We start from the raw sequence: 20,994 nt of genomic DNA on the forward strand, positions 1-20,994 counted from the left end.
TTTATAGCACATCCATCCACATGAGTATTTAAGCCCAAATTCTTGCAGCCTCTATCGTAGCAACCAAACAAAAAATAATTAACTTTTTCTTAGGAAAGATTAGCGACAGAGTGGCCTGACGACTCAAACTGAATTATCCCAATGTTCTATCGTTCGCTACAGACTTCAGTCTGAGACTGACGTCATTTAAATTGATTGTGGTGACGTCTAAATGAGGGGTGTTTTACAAAACAAAGTAATCAGCGATTGGCTCATCTCCAACCAATCAGAGTAACAACATTTTTCAAACCTCCACTCGGGGACCAATCAGAACAGTTAAAACGTGTTTCTGTTCTCGAAGTCGTCATGGAGTGACTCTGATCCAGATTCATTGCGGAGAACAAACTAATATATGTGGGCGTAGCGTAGCGTTTGGACGGAGCAAGAAGATGGGTTAGCCGTCTGAAACAATAGAGTGCGCCTTGTTGTAATTTTGATGATTGTTCGGCAGCTTCTGCTGCTCTTTCGGCGTGGTGCAGGTGTACTACGACTCTGTTTCATGAAGCGTGCTAGAGCAGTTCTTCCATTATACTTTATCCAACATACTAATATATGTTAATTGCATCCAAATAAAAGTTGCTTTTCTACCACACCCACAACGGAAGCACAATCAAGCTACGGATTCGCAGGTGGAGGATGTCTGTGACACAGCCGGAAGAGGACTGGCCACCCCACATATGCTCTCTCTAATTCTCTTTCTTTCTCTCTCTCGGAGGACCTGAGCCCTAGGACCATGCCCCAGGATTACCTGACATGACGACTCCTTGCTGTCCCCAGTCCACCTGGCCGTGCTGCTACTCCAGTTCCAACTGTTCTGCCTTATTATTATTCGACCATGCTGGTCATTTATGAACATTTGAACATCTTGGTCATGTTCTGTTATAATCTCTACCCGGCACAGCCAGAAGAGGACTGGCCACCCCACATAGCCTGGTTCCTCTCTAGGTTTCTTCCTAGGTGTTGGCCTTTCTAGGGAGTTTTTCCTAGCCACCCCTCAGAGCCTGGTTCCTCTCTAGGTTACTTCCTAGGTTTTGGCCTTTCTAGGGAGTTTTTCCTAACCACCGTGCTTCTACACCTGCATTGCTTGCTGTTTGGGGTTTGAGGCTGGGTTTCTGTCCAGCACTTTGAGACATCAGCTGATGTACGAAGGGCTATATAAATAAATTTGATTTGATTTGTGACAGCTCGTCAGTTGACCTAATTTCGACCCTAGACCAACGAGGGAGTCTACTGCAGTCTTATTCCGTTAGTATTTTAGTATGTTAGTTAGTTAGTTTGTAACTTAGTCACGTGCGATATCTCAGACAGCACTGGCCTAAATTTGACGAAACCTGGGTGAATGATGCGTCTTGCCAGTGGCGGTTCGAGACCATTTCAACTGGGGGCCAAGCTGGGGCCAGTTGTACTGTTAGAGAGGCCAGTTACATTAGACTTTGTTGTCATATCGTCTTCTTCACTGCATTGCAGACAAAAGTCCAATATTCATAAACATTCAACAATTTATTAGCATTTTCTATCTAATAAGGGATGTAAATAAAGAATGTTAGCAAAAATTTGTTATGTAAAAATGATTTCATACTCCACATTTAGGGGGCCACAAGGGAGTCCAAAATTGATGTCACAGGGGCACTCCCCCCTCTCCAGAGATGTTCGAACGAGTTCAAGTCCGGGCTCTGGCTGGGCCACTCAATGACATTCAGAGACTTGTCCCGAAGCCACTCCTGTGTTGTCTTGGGTGTGTGCTTAGGGTCATTGTCCTGTTGGAAGGTGAACTTAAGATTCTTGCTACGTAAGCTTAACTTTCTGAACATTCGAGACGTGTAGTCCACTTGTCATTCCAATCTCCTTTGCATTAGCGTAGCCTCTTCTGTACCCTGTTAACTATGTGTCTATCTATCCCTGTTCTCTCCTCTCTGCACAGACCATACAAACGCTCCACACCGCGTGGCCGCGGCCACCCTAATCTGGTGGTCCCAGCGCGCACGACCCACGTGGAGTTCCTGGTCTCCGGTAGCCTCTGGAACTGCCGATCTGCGGCCAACAAGGCAGAGTTCATCTCAGCCTATGCCTCCCTCCAGTCCCTCGACTTCCTGGCACTGACGGAAACATGGATCACCACAGATAACACTGCTACTCCTACTGCTCTCTCTTCGTCCGCCCACGTGTTCTCGCACACCCCGAGAGCTTCTGGTCAGCGGGGTGGTGGCACCGGGATCCTCATCTCTCCCAAGTGGTCATTCTCTCTCTCTCCCCTTACCCATCTATCTATCGCCTCCTTTGAATTCCATGCTGTCACAGTTACCAGCCCTTTCAAGCTTAACATCCTTATCATTTATCGCCCTCCAGGTTCCCTCGGAGAGTTCATCAATGAGCTTGATGCCTTGATAAGCTCCTTTCCTGAGGACGGCTCACCTCTCACAGTCCTGGGCGACTTTAACCTCCCCACGTCTACCTTTGACTCATTCCTCTCTGCCTCCTTCTTTCCACTCCTCTCCTCTTTTGACCTCACCCTCTCACCTTCCCCCCTACTCACAAGGCAGGCAATACGCTCGACCTCATCTTTACTAGATGCTGTTCTTCCACTAACCTCACTGCAACTCCCTCCAAGTCTCCGACCACTACCTTGTATCCTTTTCCCTCTCGCTCTCATCCAACACTTCCCACACTGCCCCTACTCGGATGGTATCGCGCCGTCCCAACCTTCGCTCTCTCTCCCCCGCTACTCTTTCCTCTTCCATCCTATCATCTCTTCCCTCTGCTCATACCTTCTCCAACCTTTCTCCTGATTCTGCCTCCTCAACCCTCCTCTCTTCCCTTTCTGCATCCTTTGACTCTCTATGTCCCCTATCCTCCAGGCCGGCTCGGTCCTCCCCCCCGCTCCGTGGCTCGATGACTCATTGCGAGCTCACAGAACAGAGCTCCGGGCAGCCGAGCGGAAATGGAGGAAAACTCGCCTCCCTGCGGACCTGGCATCCTTTCACTCCCTCCTCTCTACATTTTCCTCCTCTGTCTCTGCTGCTAAAGCCACTTTCTACCACTCTAAATTCCAAGCATCTGCCTCTAACCCTAGGAAGCTCTTTGCCACCTTCTCCTCCCTCCTGAATCCTCCTCCCCCCCCCCTCCTCCCTCTCTGCAGATGACTTCGTCAACCATTTTGAAAAGAAGGTCGACGACATCCGATCCTCGTTTGCTAAGTCAAACGACACCGCTGGTTCTGCTCACACTGCCCTACCCTGTGCTCTGACCTCTTTCTCCCTCTCTCTCCAGATGAAATCTCGCTTCTTGTGACGGCCGGCCGCCCAACAACCTGCCCGCTCGACCCTATCCCCTCCTCTCTTCTCCAGACCATTTCCGGGGACCTTCTCCCTTACCTCACCTCGCTCATCAACTCATCCCTGACCGCTGGCTACGTCCCTTCCGTCTTCAAGAGAGCGAGAGTTGCACCCCTTCTGAAAAAACCTACACTCGATCCCTCCGATGTCAACAACTACAGACCAGTATCCCTTCTTTCTTTTCTCTCCAAAACTCTTGAACGTGCCGTCCTTGGCCAGCTCTCCCGCTATCTCTCTCAGAATGACCTTCTTGATCCAAATCAGTCAGGTTTCAAGACTAGTCATTCAACTGAGACTGCTCTTCTCTGCATCACGGAGGCGCTCCGCACTGCTAAAGCTAACTCTCTCTCCTCTGCTCTCATCCTTCTAGACCTATCGGCTGCCTTCGATACTGTGAACCATCAGATCCTCCTCTCCACCCTCTCCGAGTTGGGCATCTCCGGCGCGGCCCACGCTTGGATTGCGTCCTACCTGACAGGTCGCTCCTACCAGGTGGCGTGGCGAGAATCTGTCTCCTCGCCACGCGCTCTCACCACTGGTGTCCCCCAGGGCTCTGTTCTAGGCCCTCTCCTATTCTCACTATACACCAAGTCACTTGGCTCTGTCATAACCTCACATGGTCTCTCCTATCATTGCTATGCAGACGACACACAATTAATCTTCTCCTTTCCCCCTTCTGATGACCAGGTGGCGAATCGCATCTCTGCATGTCTGGCAGACATATCAGTGTGGATGACGGATCACCACCTCAAGCTGAACCTCGGCAAGACGGAGCTGCTCTTCCTCCCGGGGAAGGACTGCCCGTTCCATGATCTCGCCATCACGGTTGACAACTCCATTGTGTCCTCCTCCCAGAGCGCTAAGAACCTTGGCGTGATCCTGGACAACACCCTGTCGTTCTCAACCAACATCATGGCGGTGGCCCGTTCCTGTAGGTTCATGCTCTACAACATCCGCAGAGTACGACCCTGCCTCACACAGGAAGCGGCGCAGGTCCTAATCCAGGCACTTGTCATCTCCCGTCTGGATTACTGCAACTCGCTGTTGGCTGGGCTCCCTGCCTGTGCCATTAAACCCCTACAACTCATCCAGAACGCCGCAGCCCGTCTGGTGTTCAACCTTCCCAAGTTCTCTCACGTCACCCCGCTCCTCCGCTCTCTCCACTGGCTTCCAGTTGAAGCTCGCATCCGCTACAAGACCATGGTGCTTGCCTACGGAGCTGTGAGGGGAACGGCACCGCAGTACCTCCAGGCTCTGATCAGGCCCTACACCCAAGCAAGGGCACTGCGTTCATCCACCTCTGGCCTGCTCGCCTCCCTACCATTGAGGAAGTACAGTTCCCGCTCAGCCCAGTCAAAACTGTTCGCTGCTCTGGCCCCCCAATGGTGGAACAAACTCCCTCACGACGCCAGGACAGCGGAGTCAATCACCACCTTCCGGAGACACCTGAAACCCCACCTCTTCAAGGAATACCTAGGATAGGATAAGTAATCCTTCTCACCACCCCCCTTAATGATTTAGATGCACTATTGTAAAGTGGCTGTTCCACTGGATGTCAGAAGGTGAATTCACCAATTTGTAAGTCGCTCTGGATAAGAGCGTCTGCTAAATGACTTAAATGTAATGTAAATGTAACCTTCGCCCCAGTCTGAGGTCCTATGTGCTCTGGAGCAGATTTTCATCAAAAAATCTCTGTACTTTTCTCCAATGATCTTTTCCTCAAGCTTGACAAGTCTCCCAGTCTCTGCCACTGAAAAACATCCCCACAACATGATGCTGCCGCCACCATGCTTCACTGTAGGGATGGTGCCAGGTTTCCTTCAGATGAGACACTTGGCATTCAGGCCAAAGAGTTAAATCCGGGTTTCATCAGACCAGAGAATCTTGTTTTTCATGATCTGAAAGTCCTTTAGGTGCATTTTGGCAAACTCCAAGTGGGCTGTCATGTGCCTTTTACTATGGAGTGGCTTCTGTCTGTTCACTCTATCATAAAAGCCGGATTGGTGGAGTGCTGCAGAGATGGTTGTCCTTCTGGAAGGTTCTCCCATCTCCACAGAGGAACCCTGGAGCTCTGCCAGGATTTCTTGGTCACCTCCCTGACCAAGGTCCTTCTCCCCTGATTGCTCAGTTCGGCCAGGTCGAGGAGTCCTGGTGGTTCCAAATTTCTTCAATTTAAGAATGATGGATCCAACTGTGTTCAATGCTGCAGACATTTTTTAGTATCCTTCCCCAGATCTGTGCCTCAACACGATCCTGTCTCGGAGTGCTACGGACAATTCCTACGACCTCATTGCTTGGTTTTTGCTCTGACACGCACCGTCAACTGTACGACCTTATATAGACAGGTGTGTGCCTTTCCAAATCATGTCCAATTAATTAAAACATGATGCATCTGAGATCAATTTCGAATCTTATAGCAAAGGGTCTGAATACTTATGTAAATAAGGTATGTCTGTTTAAATTTTTAATACATTTGGAAACATTTCTAAAAACCTGTTTTCGCTATGTCATTATGGGGTATTGTGATGTCATTATGGGGTATTGTTTGTATATTGAGGATTTTATTTAATCCATTTTAGAATAAGGCTGTAATGTAACAGAATGTGGAAAAAGTCAAGGGGTCTGTATACTTTCCGAATGTCATTTAAACAAATGTTTTCCAGCAAATCGGAATACACTCCCTCATCTGATTGGTCGAGTAGGCGGGCCTTCTGACTTTGTGACTGTGGTAACTTTTGAATTTTGTGAAAAAAGACCTAAAACACTACTCTTCTGGCACCGAATGATCAATCTGCACCAAACTTGATATGTGGCATCAATGGCCAAAGGTGTCTAAACACCCATGTGGACTGTCACCATAAAGGCATATAAATCAGTCTAGATATTCGTATTGTGACAACATTTGCAGACACTGTCAAGACTCAATATATTAAAGGACATTCATATCAAACACACGGTGGTGCTATAATAGGCGTTTATATCTCCTGATCTGTTTGACTCAGAGTGCTGAAATTTGGCACACATGCTCAGGGATATGAGTCTAGCTAACCCAAATTATATCTCAGACACCACTGGGCTAATTTTGACGAAACTTGGGGGAATGCTGTGTTTTTGCCATAGATCCGGCATTTGCTAAATTACACTGATTGGCCCAAAGGGGGCGCTGCATCATTCGTGGGGTCAACATGTTTACTGTTGCCTTTTTTCTATTCAATTCAACTCTCCTTAATGTCGGTATCTGAACATGTTTACTGTTGCCTTTTTTCTATTCAATTCAACTCTCCTTAAAGTCGGCATCTGAACAGTGATTGGCGTAAGTGCTAGATCTGATAGATCTGAACAGTGATTGGCTAGATCTGATAGATCTGAACAGTGATTGGCTAGATCTGATAGATGCGTGTTAATTCAAGTAGACAGATAATACACTGCTCAAAAAAATAAAGGGAACACTTAAACAACACAATGTAACTCCAAGTCAATCACACTTCTGTGAAATCAAACTGTTCATTTAGGAAGCTTCACTGAATGACAAAAATTTCACATGCTGTTGTGCAAATGGAATAGACAAACAGGTGGAAATTATAGGCAATTAGCAAGACACCCCCAATAAAGGAGTAGTTCTGCAGGGGGTGACCACAGACTACTTCTCAGTTCCTATGCTACCTGGCTGATGTTTTGGTCACTTTTGAATGCTGGCGGTGCTTTCACTCCAGTGGTTGCATGAGACGAAGTCTACAACCCACACAAGTGGCTCAGGTAGTGCAGCTCATCCAGGATGGAACATCAATGCGAGCTGTGGCAAGAAGGTTTGCTGTGTCTGTCAGCGTAGTGTCCAGAGCACGGAGGCGCTACCAGGAGATAGGTCAGTACATCAGGAGACATGGAGGAGGCCGTAGGAGGGCAACAACCCAGCAGCAGGACCGCTACCTCCGCCTTTGTGCAAGCAGGAGCAGGAGGAGCACTGCCAGAGCCCTGCAAAATGACTGCACTGAAAGTAAAGGGGCTGAATAATTTTGCACACCCAATTTTTCAGTTTTTGATTTGTTAAAAAAAGTTTGAAATATCCAATAAATGTCATTCCACTTCATGATTGTGTCCCACTTGTTCTTGATTCTTCACAAAAAAATACAGTTTTATATCTTTATGTTTAAAGCCTGAAATGTGGCAAAAGGTCGCAAAGTTCAAGGGGGCCGAATACTTTTGCAAGGCACTGTATGTGGTAGTAGAGTAGAGGCCTGAGGGAACACACTTAATGTGTTGTAGATATGTGGTAGTAGAGTAGGGGCCTGAGGGAACACACTTAATATGTTGTGAAATCTGTTATGAATGTTTTGTAATGTTTTAAAAAAAATGTAGAACTTCCTTAATTTTGCAGGACTCCAGGAAGAGTAGCAGGGATCCATAATAAATACAGAGGCTTGTGAAAGGCTACTTACTTATATATTTATGTACATTATGCAATATGAAAAGCATACGATGAACAACAGAGGGTTTATACTTGTATCAAATCAAACGAAGCTCATCATCAGAACCCAACAGACACCTGATATTAGACATGATCAGGTCTCTAAATGAAACAACAGTAGCCTTATTCTGCTTCCATATATACAAATTGATTTCATAAAGATTAAACAAAAACACAAATTATCAGTCAAAAACTCAAGTCAGAACACAGCCTCTCTATTTTCTCATGCGATTTCAGGTCCTCTAACTGGGAAAATGTCTTTCCACAATGAGAGCAGTGGTATGTCTTCTCCTCCTGTGTATGTATTCTTTCATGCTTGTTCAGCTGCCTTAACCAATTAAATCTCTTTCCACACTGGGAGCAGTGGTAGGTCTTATCCCCGCCTGTGTGTGTCCTGTCATGCACAATCAGGGCTTCTAACTGGGTAAACCGCTTTCCACACAACTGACATTGGTAGAGCTTTTTTTGTGTGTGCATTCGCTCATGCGATTTCAGAGTCCCTAACCACCTAATACTTTTTCCACAATGGCAACAGGAGTAAGACTTCTCTCCAGAGTGTATTTGCTTATGACTTTTCAGGTAATCTAACCGAGTAAAACACTTTCCACACTGGGAACACTGGTAAGGCTTTTCTCCTGTGTGTGTTCGCTTGTGCGATTTCAGTTGTTGTGATCGGAGAAAACTTTTCCCACACTGGGAGCAGTGGTGTCGTCTCGCCAATTTGGACGTCTCTGGGTCTGGTTCCCCTAAAGGACTCTCCCCGCTGCCAGAGTGAGAGTCTGGTCGCTCTCCTGCTGAAAGACAAAACAAACGATTTCGTTAAATACTAAACAGAGCCCTGATATGAAACCTCCATGTGATAAAACTATCTTCCTATGTGGTTTAATGGGCTGTGTCTGTGCATCCGGGTCCAGTTGTTATTTTCTTTGACCCGCCTCGACGCACTAAGAACATCCCAGGCAAATCATGATCTGTTGAATGGTTTATACTATGTCCCTTTCAAACAGCGACCGGACAAACATTATTAGGTTTTACAGGTATTTATTTGTATTTCACCATAATTGGTTTTGTTCAGGTCCATTATCCTCCTTTGTTAGTCCAGTAGAATTGATTTGATATTTAGATTATGGGACAAGAATAGAGGGAGCCCTGTTGGATGGGCCATTAGAATAGAGGGAGCCCTGTTGGATGGGCCATTAGAATAGAGGGAGCCCTGTTGGATGGGCCATTAGAATAGAGGGAGCCCTGTTGGATGGGCCATTAGAATAGAGGGAGCCCTGTTGGATGGGCCATTAGAATAGAGGGAGCCCTGTTGAATGGGCCATTAGAATAGAGAGAGCCCTGTGGATGGGTTTATATCAGCTGCGACCTGGGGAGGGCTTGTGGGAAATGTAGTTTGTGATTTTGTACATATCCTATGCTGATATGTTTTAGATTCCATCTCTCACAGTTGAAGTGTACCTATGATACAAATTACAGACCTCTACATGCCTTGTAAGTAGGAAGACCTGCAAAATCGCCAGTGTATCAAATAATTGTTCTCCCCACTGTATATACAGCAGTATGTGGACACCCACTCGAATTAGTGGATTCAGCTATGTCAGCCACACCCGTTGCTGGCAGGTGTATAAAATACAGCCATGCAATCTCCATAGACAAACAACGACCGTAGTCTTACTGAAGAGCTCAGTGACTTTCAAAGTCATAGGATGCCACCTTTCCAACAAGTCAGCACAATAACTGTTAGTCGGAAGCTTCATGAAATGGGTTTCCATGGCCGAGCAGCTGCACACAAGCCTAAAATCAACATGCCCCAAAGCATAGTGCCAACTTTAAGGTTTGATGAAGAAGGCATGATGGTCTGTTTTTCATGGTTCGGGCCCCTTGAAGGGAAATTGTATTTATACATTTTTTTACCCCCAGGTTCTCCTGTATTTAGTGATTTTCATTTCGGTAGTTACAGTCTTGTCCCATCGCTGCAACTCCTGTACGGCCTCAGGAGAGGCGAAGGTCGAGAGTCATGTGTCCTCCGAAACATGACCCTGCCAAGCCACACTGCGTCTTGACACACTGCTCGCTTAATCTGGAAGCCAGCAGCACCAAAGGGTCAGAGGAAACACTGTACAATTGGCGACGGCATCAGCGTGCATGCGCCCTGCTCGCCACAAGGAGTTTGCTAGAGCGAGATGGGACAAGGACAGCCCGGCCGGCCAAACCATCCCCTAATCCGGACGACGCTGGACCAATTGTGCGCTGCCTTATGGGTAACCCTGTCGCGGCCGGCTACGACACAGCTTGGGATCGAACCTGGGTCTGTAGTGACTGCGATGCAGTGCCTTAGACGCGACTGCATACAATAACATACTTGACGATGCTTCCAACTTTGTGACAACAGTTTGATGAAGGCTCTTTCCTTGTTTCAGAATGACAGAATGCCCCCGGTGAACAAAGCAAGGTCCAGGCTTAAAGAGACAGCAGCATGGAATAATTATACATATATTATACAGGTACTATATATTACAGTATATTATAGTATTATATATTATAGTATTATATATTATATTACTATAGGTCTAGGCTGAAAGAGAGTGCAGCATGGAAGTATTATAAATAAAATAAAATTGTATTTGTCACATACACATGGTTAGCAGATGTTAATGCGAGTGTAGCGAAATGCTTGGGCTTCTAGTTTCGACAATGCAGTAATAACCAACAAGTAATCTAACTAACAATTCCAAAACTACTGTCTTATACACAGTGTAAGGGGATAAAGAATATGTACATAAAGATATATGAATGAGTGATGGTACAGAGCAGCATAGGCAAGATACAGTAGATGGTATCGAGTACAATATATACATATGAGATGAGTATGTAGACAAAGTGGCAATGTTAAAGTGGCTAGTGATAAATGTATTACATAAGGATGCAGTAGATGATATAGAGTACAGTATATACGTATACATATGAGATGAATAATGTAGGGTATGTAAACATTATATTAGGTAGCATTGTTTAAAGTGGCTAGTGATATATTTTACAAGTATTATATATTACAGTATATTATAGTATAGTATTATATATTATGGTATTATATATTATATTACTATAGGTCCAGGCTGAAAGAGACTGCAGCATGGAAGTATTATTCTTATATTATATATTATAGTATAGTATTATATATTATAGTATTATATATTATAGTATTATATATTATAGTATTGTATTATATATTATAGTATAGTATTATATATTATAGTATAGTATTATATATTATAGTATTATAGTATAGTATTATAGTATAGTATTATATATTATAGTATAGTATTATATATTATAGTATAGTATTATATATTATAGTATTATATATTATAGTATTATATATTATAGTATTATATATTATAGTATAGTATTATATATTATAGTATTATATATTATAGTATTATATATTATAGTATTATAGTATTATATATTATAGTATTATAGTATTATATATTATAGTATTATAGTATTATATATTATAGTATTATATATTATAGTATTATATATTATAGTATAGTATTATATATTATAGTATTATATATTATAGTACAATAGGTTCAGGCTGAAAGAGACAGCAGCATGGAAGTATTATACTTACAGTATTTGTCATGACATTGGCCTGTGGGTTAAGGTTTATGGTAATTCACGCCCTCCTCTCCCTTCCTATATAAAGCTTTGACGGCAATATAACTATCTGTTCCGAGGACGTGAGGACGAAGGTCCATACATTAAAAAGGACTAACATGTCAACTACAGAACTAAGCCAACCTCAGCGTGAGCTTTGGTTGTGAATGGTGTGAACTTTGAACTCTTATTCACTAAAGAAGCGAGACATGAGTTAGCAACAGCAGCTAAAAACATGGGCTAGGAAAGGACAGACAGAGTATCCCGTCTACCACCCAACGACAACACTACAACGTTTCCCGTTCACCACCAGAGACACTCTTCAAAGGACAAAGGACTCTGTTGGGCAACACGGCCTTCCATCTACCACCAAAATATGGAAGCGCAGCTCAGAGTAAATATTTAAATCGCATTTTCCTTTTTCAAATGGGTGGTAATTTAGAAGGCATAGGATATTGTATTTACGATAGCACAGCTTCTCCCTTTGTTCTTCAGTCTTCCCGCTCTTTCACTCAAACCCAACCCCCGTTCTTTGTGTAACCAGCTGACACATCTGCTCCGTCCGCTAGGGATGTTTTCCTTTATGACATCATTTTTAATCAAGATATGATTCATTCTATGTATATGTAATTCTGTGATTAGTTAGGTATTTAGTAAATAAATAATTAAACCTAATTTTGTATTGCTGATTCAACTTGTTAGCCAAGAGTATACTCTGCTTCCAAGAATTTAACATTGTTCGATGATCCGAAAACTCTCTGAACATAAAATAATTGGAGCCCCCGTGCGAGGAATCTAAAATGGAATGACGCTTTCATTTTGATTCAGCCTATATACATTTGAAAAGCAGATGACATAATATACCAAGTTCATTATACACAGTTTTTTGGAGTGGTAGACCAGCATTATTGAGTGTGTGTGTGCTGAGGATTCCCAGCCTCCGTGTTGTGTTCGTAGTCAGTCAGGTACCGTAAGCGAATACAGTTCTGTATGAGGGCTGAGAAAGATAATTATAGAAATCTGAGAAATAAGAGTGTTTGGCCAAACTCAGGGCTATTTCTGCCTCGCGCGTTTTAGACGTGGGTAGGCTCGGTCATTATTAATTTTCTCGAGCGAGGACAAAGAGCCAGCAGATTGAAATTCAGGAGATATTAGCTTGACCAGCGATCTGTCTCTCTAGTGTTTCCTCGCGACTAGACCACGGTGCAGTTCGTTGTTTGCCGCGTGTTCCGATTGAAACATAGTCAAAATAACGCCGAAAAGGGTTTGAACATGATATGTTATGAGGAAAACATCGTCAAAATAACGCAGAAAAGGGTTTGAACATGATATGTTATGAGGAAAACATCGTCAAAATAACGCCGAAAAGGGTTTGAACATGATATGTTATGAGGAAAACATCGTCAAAATAACGCCGAAAAGGGTTTGAACATGATATGTTATGAGGAAAACATCGTCAAAATAACGCCGAAAAGGGTTTGAACATGATATGTTATGAGGAAAACATCGTCAAAATAACGCCGAAAAGGGTTTGAACATGATACGTTATGAGTAGAACCTTTCCCTTGCTAAGGAGCAATCCAGAAAAGGGTTTGAACATGATTTTATGAGGAAAAGGATTAGCCTGCACAAGATTCTAAGCTAACAAAAGGGAAAACATTTTCCATGCATAAAGTAGGATTAGCCTGCACAAAATTCTAAGCTAACAAAGGGAAAACATTTTTCATGCATAAAGTAGGATGAGCCTGCACAAGATTCTAAGCTAACAAAGGGAAAACATTTTTCATGCATAAAGTAGGATGAGCCTGCACAAGATTCTAAGCTAACAAAGGGAAAACATTTTTCATGCATAAAGTAGGATGAGCCTGCACAAGATTCTAAGCTAACAAAGGGAAAACATTTTTCATGCATCAAGTAGGATTAGCCTGCACAAGATTCTAAGCTAACAAAGGGAAAACATTTTTCATGCATCAAGTAGGATTAGCCTGCACAAGATTCTAAGCTAACAAAGGGAAAACATTTTTCATGCATCAAGTAGGATTAGCCTGCACAAGATTCTAAGCTAACAAAGGGAAAACATTTTTCATGCATCAAGTAGGATTAGCCTGCACAAGATTCTGAGCTAACAAAGGGAAAACATTTTTCATGCCTAAAGTAGGATGAGCCTGCACAAGATTCTGAGCTAACAAAGGGAAAACATTTTTCATGCATAAAGTAGGATTAGCACAAGATTCTAAGCTAACAAAGGGAAAACATTTTCCATGCATAAAGTAGGATTAGCCTGCACAAGATTCTAAGCTAACAAAGGAAAACAGCCATTTTGTTTTCTGCCGCCACATTGTAGTTCCTCCTCCTTGTGGAACAGAAGTCCCGCCCTGAGTACTTCCGCTTGATTTCAGTGTAATCAGTGACGGCTACTTTCCTAGAAGTTATTTAGGTCACATTGTGCCAGTAACATTTACATTAATTTAAGTCCCAGCCCTTCTTCCAAATATTTCAGAGTGAATTAAATCATTTCAGAAGTCACACTCAAGTCATTACTTATGATATCAATGTCTTGTTCAATTGAACTAATAAGTGAAATTGTCCGATTTACATCCTCAAATGGATCTTTTAAATAATATCCAAATTGATGAGTTTTCTAAATTAGACATTGTAAACTTTTTCCAAACTAACCTAGTTGAAGAAACTTCTCAGGTTAGTTAAAGTTTAATTCCCAAATAGCCTATACAGGTCAGATTTATCATTAAATTGATCAATCAGTGAAATGTGGTTTACGGAATACCTTGACAAACTCATCAAGAATTTCCCCACCTTTGACCCCGTTCCAGGTCAGCCAAACGATACTGAGACGTTCCTAGCTGACAGAGGACGCGTTGTGTGGCTACCCGAACGCTACGGGTTCTGACAGGGTTTACCTGTTGAAGAGAACGTCGAATAGACACGTGCCAAGGTTAATTTGCCTACAACAGCAACACGTGCTAAATGACTAAGCTAAACTTGCCACAGCGTTGAAATTTGAATTCAGTGGCTGTGACTCGCAAATACGATAGCTCACTGGCTAACACGGTCAAACAAGCTCGGAACGAACACCCACAAGCGTACTATCATAGGCTTCGTTCAGCTTATTTTGGCCTACTCACTGAAACAGGCATGGAAGAACTGTTACCATTTAAACAAATGTTCCTGTTGAATATGTATCCCACCTTCATTACCTACTTGGGCCCTGCAGCCCACGTTGGCTTGCCTATCTTAAAACTCAGAGAGCTTGGAAACACAGCTTTTGAGGCATCAAAAGCTCGCAACGCTAAGAGCCCTGACCATTTGGTTTTGAAGTGTGACCAGGAGCACTCACTCCTGTTAGAGGGTGCATTATCAGGTATTGGTTGACCAGAAGCACTCACTCCAGTTAGAGGGTGCATTATCAGGTATTGGTTGACCAGGAGCACTCACTCCAGTTAGAGGCATTATCAGGTATTGGTTGACCAGGAGCACTCACTCCTGTTAGAGGGTGCATTATCAGGTATTGGTTGACCAGGAGCACTCACTCCTGTTAGAGGGTGCATTATCAGGTATTGGTTGACCAGGAGCACTCACTCCAGTTAGAGGGTGCATTATCAGGTATTGGTTGACCAGGAGCACTCACTCCTGTTAGAGGGTGCATTATCAGGTATTGGAGCGTTGAGAGATGACGCACAACAACAGTCTGAAAAGTCGATCTGCTTCCACCTTGAACAGAAATGACACATCACGTCTGTGCGAACGACCCCTCCACTTTGTGGGGAATATGTTCACGAATCACGAATCTAAACGGCCATACCTGGAAACAGTCCTGGAGGACTGCTTAACTTGTCATGCGCTAATTGATTCAGGCGCGACAATATCACTCATCACTCAAACCTTGTTCGATGATCTCAAAAGAGCTTTGAAGCCAGCTAAACGTTGGTTAAAAAGTGGAACGATGCGACACTACACTTCGAGGGGTCACTCAGACTACCTCGCCTCTCACATTGAGAGTCATGCTGAAACTACACTTCAGGGACGTATCGCTCGTTCACCCTGTGTATGTTACCAGCCTGGAAACGGGTACCCCTGCTACTTGGAGCAGACTTGATGGATCGGTTACTCCCATTGATGGATTGGAAAACCAACAAGGTATGGTCACAGGCTACAGTGCCTTCTCCACCGACCACATGGTCTTCCCCTAACGCTAGCTGCAACGCAGTCATTCACGAGGGGTATCTGTCAAAAGCACCCACTGGGAAAAAGACGTTTAGAAACCTCTTGGGGCAGATATGGCGATATTATGATATCTCGACACATTCCATCAGCCAATCTGATTGACCATTCTTGTCATGATTTCGAGCCATCTGTCTCTGTGAAAGAGCAACTTTCCTCCTCCTTGCAGTCATGCAATACGGTAGTTGAGATGAACTTCTCTTGCCCTTCGGACACTTCCGCAAGCACTGCGGCCGTCTCAGCAAGAAAAACATCGATGCTCAGAGTATACTCTGATTCCGATGACACACCTTCCGCTTTGTGGGGGACTGTCAACCCTTACAATGACACTAATGGCGTCAGTTCAGCAACTGACCCGATGACTCCCACTGGTGAAACACTTTGCAATATCACAGACCGATATCCTCGCAGGTACTGAAGAGGTTGCCACACGCGGACACGCTGAAAATTACCTGATGCGGTGATAAGAAATGTGTGTTTTGGTAAAGAGAGGCCCTCAGCTTCATCTGGAAGTAACAGGAGACAGACATTATGAGTCAGCAAACTGTCTCGATGTTGGTAAGGTAATGGGTCTCTAAGTGTTGACCACATCACTAAAGCCCATTCATGCCTCCATGTTGGTAAGGTAATGGTTCTCTAAGTGTTGACCACATCAATACATTTTTTCAAAAGTTTTTGCTATTTTTTCATTTCGGTATTGGCAAGGTCAAGTGTCAAAGGGGGGGGGGGGGTGAGAATAAGATCTCTAATCTGAACACATAAGTGAAACATGTTAAATATCTTGTGCTCATCTAATGAATACTCCACTAGATGATGCATCATGGGGGAATAAAACTGAATAAAAACAAATACTGGAGTTTTTACAGCAACTTGAACAAGTGTTACGGTAATGAGAAATATGTCCACAGACACTTTATGAGAATCACCTCTTTCACCACTTGATTTAGAAACCTAATTCCAACGGTCCATTATTCCTTTCATGGAAAGGCATGTGGAACACTCTATTAAAAAATATATTTTTTAAACAAATCACAATTTCAAAAGCTCATTCACAATGTGACCGAGAAACCTAAAACCAATTTAGGATCGTTCACAGGGTAGGTTTTCCCATAGGATCGTTCACAGAGTAGGTTTTCCCATAGGATTGTTCACCCAAAAAGCACTTACACGTTTATACATAAACATTAGTAACTTTTACATTTCAATACCTCGTCTTCAAGCACGTGACCTAGCAATCTTCAAGGACTGAAGAGTTTGTGTCCCCGTTTTTAAGACACTACTTACTGGTGTTACTCAGACCTCCCGTCTCCTCTTCCAACGTGCCAGTAATCTTGCCCACCAGCTTCACTCCGAAAACTCCTTCCTCCTCCACTTTCACTCTGAAAGCTTCTTTCTCTGTCACAGTAACTTCTTTCTCTTCTTCTTTCACAGTAACAGCCTCATCCTCTACTTCTTGTTTAACTGTGACAGCCTCTTCTTCTTTCTCCGTCCAGCAGACCTCTTCTTCTTCAGCAGGAGTGGAGTAGCTTAGTGAACTCATGGTCGGGGATGTTAGCTCGCTAGCTACTTAGCATTAGCGATTAGCCTAGTGCAAAGCTAACTTAGCAAGCCAGCTACCTGACAAACAACGTAAATATTAACGTTACATGAAATGGGTCAACAAATAGACACGGCAGAAGTATGTTTAAAACACAGTGACTGATGTTTTCGGCAATGTTGGCTACGCAGGTTGCCGACAAAATGTTTGACTGTTTATGAAGTGTCCCGTCCACTACAATAGACGTCACACTAGCGGTATCGCCTGAAATCTGCACATCGCCATCTGCTGACTGGAGTGGGTAACGCGGTAGTATTTATTTTATTTTGGGGCGGCAAACATTTGTTTCATAGAAGTGTAATATTTTATGTAAATATACAGAGACGCGTGTGTTGATGGATTAGTGCAGATTTTGTAAAGAGAGAATTTAAATACTATAATACACAACAGTAGTAGGCCTGATTACCAATGACGAGACATCTAGAAAGCTTGGACCAAGAGACTGAAAAACAGCTTCTATCTCAAGGCCATCAGACTGTTTTTTTAACTATCACTGAGCTGGTTCCCACCCGGTTACTCAACCCTGCACCTTAGAGGCTGCCGGCGTATGTACATAGACATGGAATCACTGGTCACTTAAAAAAAATGGAACATTAGTCACTTTAATAATGTTTACATACAGTTTTACTCACTTCATATGCATATACTGTATTCTACTGTATTTTAATCAATGCCACATTGATCATCCTAATATTTATATATTTCTTAATTCCATTATTTTACTTTTAGATGTGTGTGTATTGTTGTGAATCGTTATATACTACTGCCCTGTTGGATCTAGGAACACAAGCATATCGCTACACCCGCAATAATATCTGCTAAATATGTGTATGTGGACAATACAATCAGATTTTATTTTACAGCACATCCGCCTGCGCATTTAAGCCCTAGTTCATGCAGCTCTCTATCGCCGCACCAAACAAAAAAAAATATGTCACTTTCTCTTAGGAAAGATTGAGTGGCCTGTCGACTCAAACTGAATTATTCCACTGTTCTGTCGTTCGCTACAGACTTCAGTCTGAGACTGCCGTCATTGAAGTCGATTGTGGTGACGTCTAAATGAGGGGTGTTGTACAAAACAAAGTAATCAATGATTGGCTCATCTCCAACCAATCAGAGTAGCAACACCAGACGAACCCTCACTCACAAACTAGCGGACCAATGGAGACTCACTCCCACTAAAAACCCCGCCCTTCATGGAAATTTTAATGCCAAAACTCGCATTCCGAAAGACTGGCAATGAAAGCAAAGATGAGAGCAGCGTAACCCAGTTAGTACATACAGGCAAGAGCGTAGGCAAAATGTATTCAATAGGATTGGTTGCTGGGAAAGTTGAATTAAAAACGATTTCTGCATTCGATTTCAAATTTTGATTTGAATCATTTGTCATTGAGTTTTGCTCTCGCCTTAATTATTTGCTTACAAGTTTTTGTGTTTTGCTTTTGATGTCTTTTTACATTCTTTTTTTTCTTAATTTTTAAATATGTTTACATTCGCAACTTTATTTTTCATTTTCACGATTTATTTATTTTGAATTCAATACACATGGCGTGAATTTGACCCCATCGGAGTCTGCTGCAGGATTGAGAGCGGTTGTATGAAACCAATCAGTACATTTTATTTATTTTTTATTTTACCTTTATTTAACTAGGCTAGTCAGTTAAGAACAAATTCTTATTTTCAATGACGGCCTAGGAACAGTGGGTTAACTGCCTGTTCAGGTGCAGAACGACAAGCAAAGCTCTTAACCCTGCCAAGCTGCTCTTCATTGTTCCCTTTGATGAATTGTGGAACAGTCTTATTCCGTTAGTACTTTAGTATGTTAGTTAGTTCGTACCTTAGTCACGTGCGATATCTCAGACAGCACTGGCCTGATTTTGACGAAACTTGGGTGAATGATGCCTCTTGCCATAGAGATCTGGCATTTACAAAATTACACTGATTGGCCAGATGTTGGCGCTGTAACAAGATAAACCCATTTAAAGTCCCATCTTATTCCATTTTGTTGAGGAACATTCTATTGTTAGTTAGTAATTCAAGTGAAATTAGTGTTGTAAATATGTATGGTATAAATGACAGTGATCTGTCTTTGCAATTGTTAATTTCAGCCTCATATTTCTCTTTGGCTTTTGTTTGTCTATCTTTCCTCTTGGTGGCATTCATATGTCCTTGTGCCAACAACTTGAAATGGAACTCCATTTAAATAGAAGCCTTTTCCTCTCCCAACTGTTGTTTTCCTGTTAAAGGCTGGACATCTGGTGCAGGTCAACAACATGATATATTACTATTAGAATGAAAGGCTGGACATCTGGTGAAGGTCAACAACATGATATATTACTATTAGAATGAAAGGCATCTGGTGAAGGTCAACAACATGATATATTACTATTCGAATGAAAGGCTGGGCATCTGGTGAAGGTCAACAACATGATATATTACTATTAGAATGAAAGGCATCTGGTGAAGGTCAACAACATGATATATTACTATTAGAATGAAAGGCATCTGGTGAAGGTCAACAACATTATATATTACTATTAGAATGAAAGGCTGGACATCTGGTGAAGGTCAACAACATTATATATTACTATTAGAAAGAAAGGCTGGGCATCTGGTGAAGGTCAACAACATGATATATTACTATTAGAATGAAAGGCATCTGGTGAAGGTCAACAACATGAAATATTACTATTAGAATGAAAGGCATCTGGTGAAGGTCAACAACATTATATATTACTATTAGAATGAAAGGCTGGGCATCTAGTGAAGGTCAACAACATGATATATTACTATTAGAATGAAAGGCATCTGGTGAAGGTCAACAACATGATATATTACTATTAGAATGAAAGGCATCTGGTGAAGGTCAACAACATTATATATTACTATTAGAATGAAAGGCTGGACATCTGGTGCAGGTCAACAACATGATATATTACTATTAGAATGAAAGGCATCTGGTGCAGGTCAACAACATGATATATTACTATTAGAATGAAAGGCTGGACATCTGGTGCAGGTCAACAACATGATATATTACTATTAGAATAAAAGGCATCTGGTGAAGGTCAACAACATGATATATTACTATTAGAATGAAAGGCATCTGGTGAAGGTCAACAACATTATATATTACTATTAGAATGAAAGGCATCTGGTGCAGGTCAACAACATGATATATTACTATTAGAATGAAAGGCATCTGGTGAAGGTCAACAACATGATATATTACTATTAGAATGAAAGGCATCTGGTGAAGGTCAACAATATGATATATTACTATTAGAATGAAAGGCATCTGGTGAAGGTCAACAACATGATATATTACTATTAGAATGAAAGGCATCTGGTGCAGGTCAACAACATGATATATTACTATTAGAATGAAAGGCATCTGGTGCAGGTCAACAACATGATATATTACTATTAGAATGAAAGGCATCTGGTGAAGGTCAACAACATGATATATTACTATTAGAATGAAAGGCATCTGGTGAAGGTCAACAACATTATATATTACTATTAGAATGAAAGGCATCTGGTGCAGGTCAACAACATGATATATTACTATTAGAATGAAAGGCATCTGGTGCAGGTCAACAACATGATATATTACTATTAGAATGAAAGGCTGGACATCTGGTGCAGGTCAACAA

The 20,994-nt window shown here is 42.5% G+C and overlaps 1 protein-coding gene across 2 annotated transcripts; it reads right to left on the minus strand.

Moving 5' to 3' along the window:
* Positions 1–7,807: 7,807 nt before the first annotated feature.
* LOC135530070 (gastrula zinc finger protein XlCGF17.1-like) lies at positions 7,808–17,510 on the minus strand. Of its 2 annotated transcripts, none has more exons than XM_064958458.1 (2): positions 17,026–17,510; positions 7,808–8,627 (listed from the first exon to the last, which is right to left on the minus strand). In XM_064958458.1, the coding sequence occupies exons 1-2, from the start codon at positions 17,279–17,281 to the stop codon at positions 8,023–8,025; spliced, it is 861 nt and encodes a 286-aa protein (XP_064814530.1). In that variant the 5' UTR covers positions 17,282–17,510; the 3' UTR covers positions 7,808–8,022. The 2 variants fall into 2 exon arrangements, 1 of the variants encoding a protein (XP_064814530.1); XR_010453796.1 differs by having other exon boundaries at positions 8,541–8,630; positions 17,026–17,115.
* Between the last annotated feature and the right edge of the window lie 3,484 nt (positions 17,511–20,994).

This window comes from Oncorhynchus masou, unplaced genomic scaffold (genome assembly GCF_036934945.1).
Source record: "Oncorhynchus masou masou isolate Uvic2021 unplaced genomic scaffold, UVic_Omas_1.1 unplaced_scaffold_1246, whole genome shotgun sequence".
Taxonomy (NCBI): Eukaryota; Metazoa; Chordata; class Actinopteri; order Salmoniformes; family Salmonidae; genus Oncorhynchus; species Oncorhynchus masou.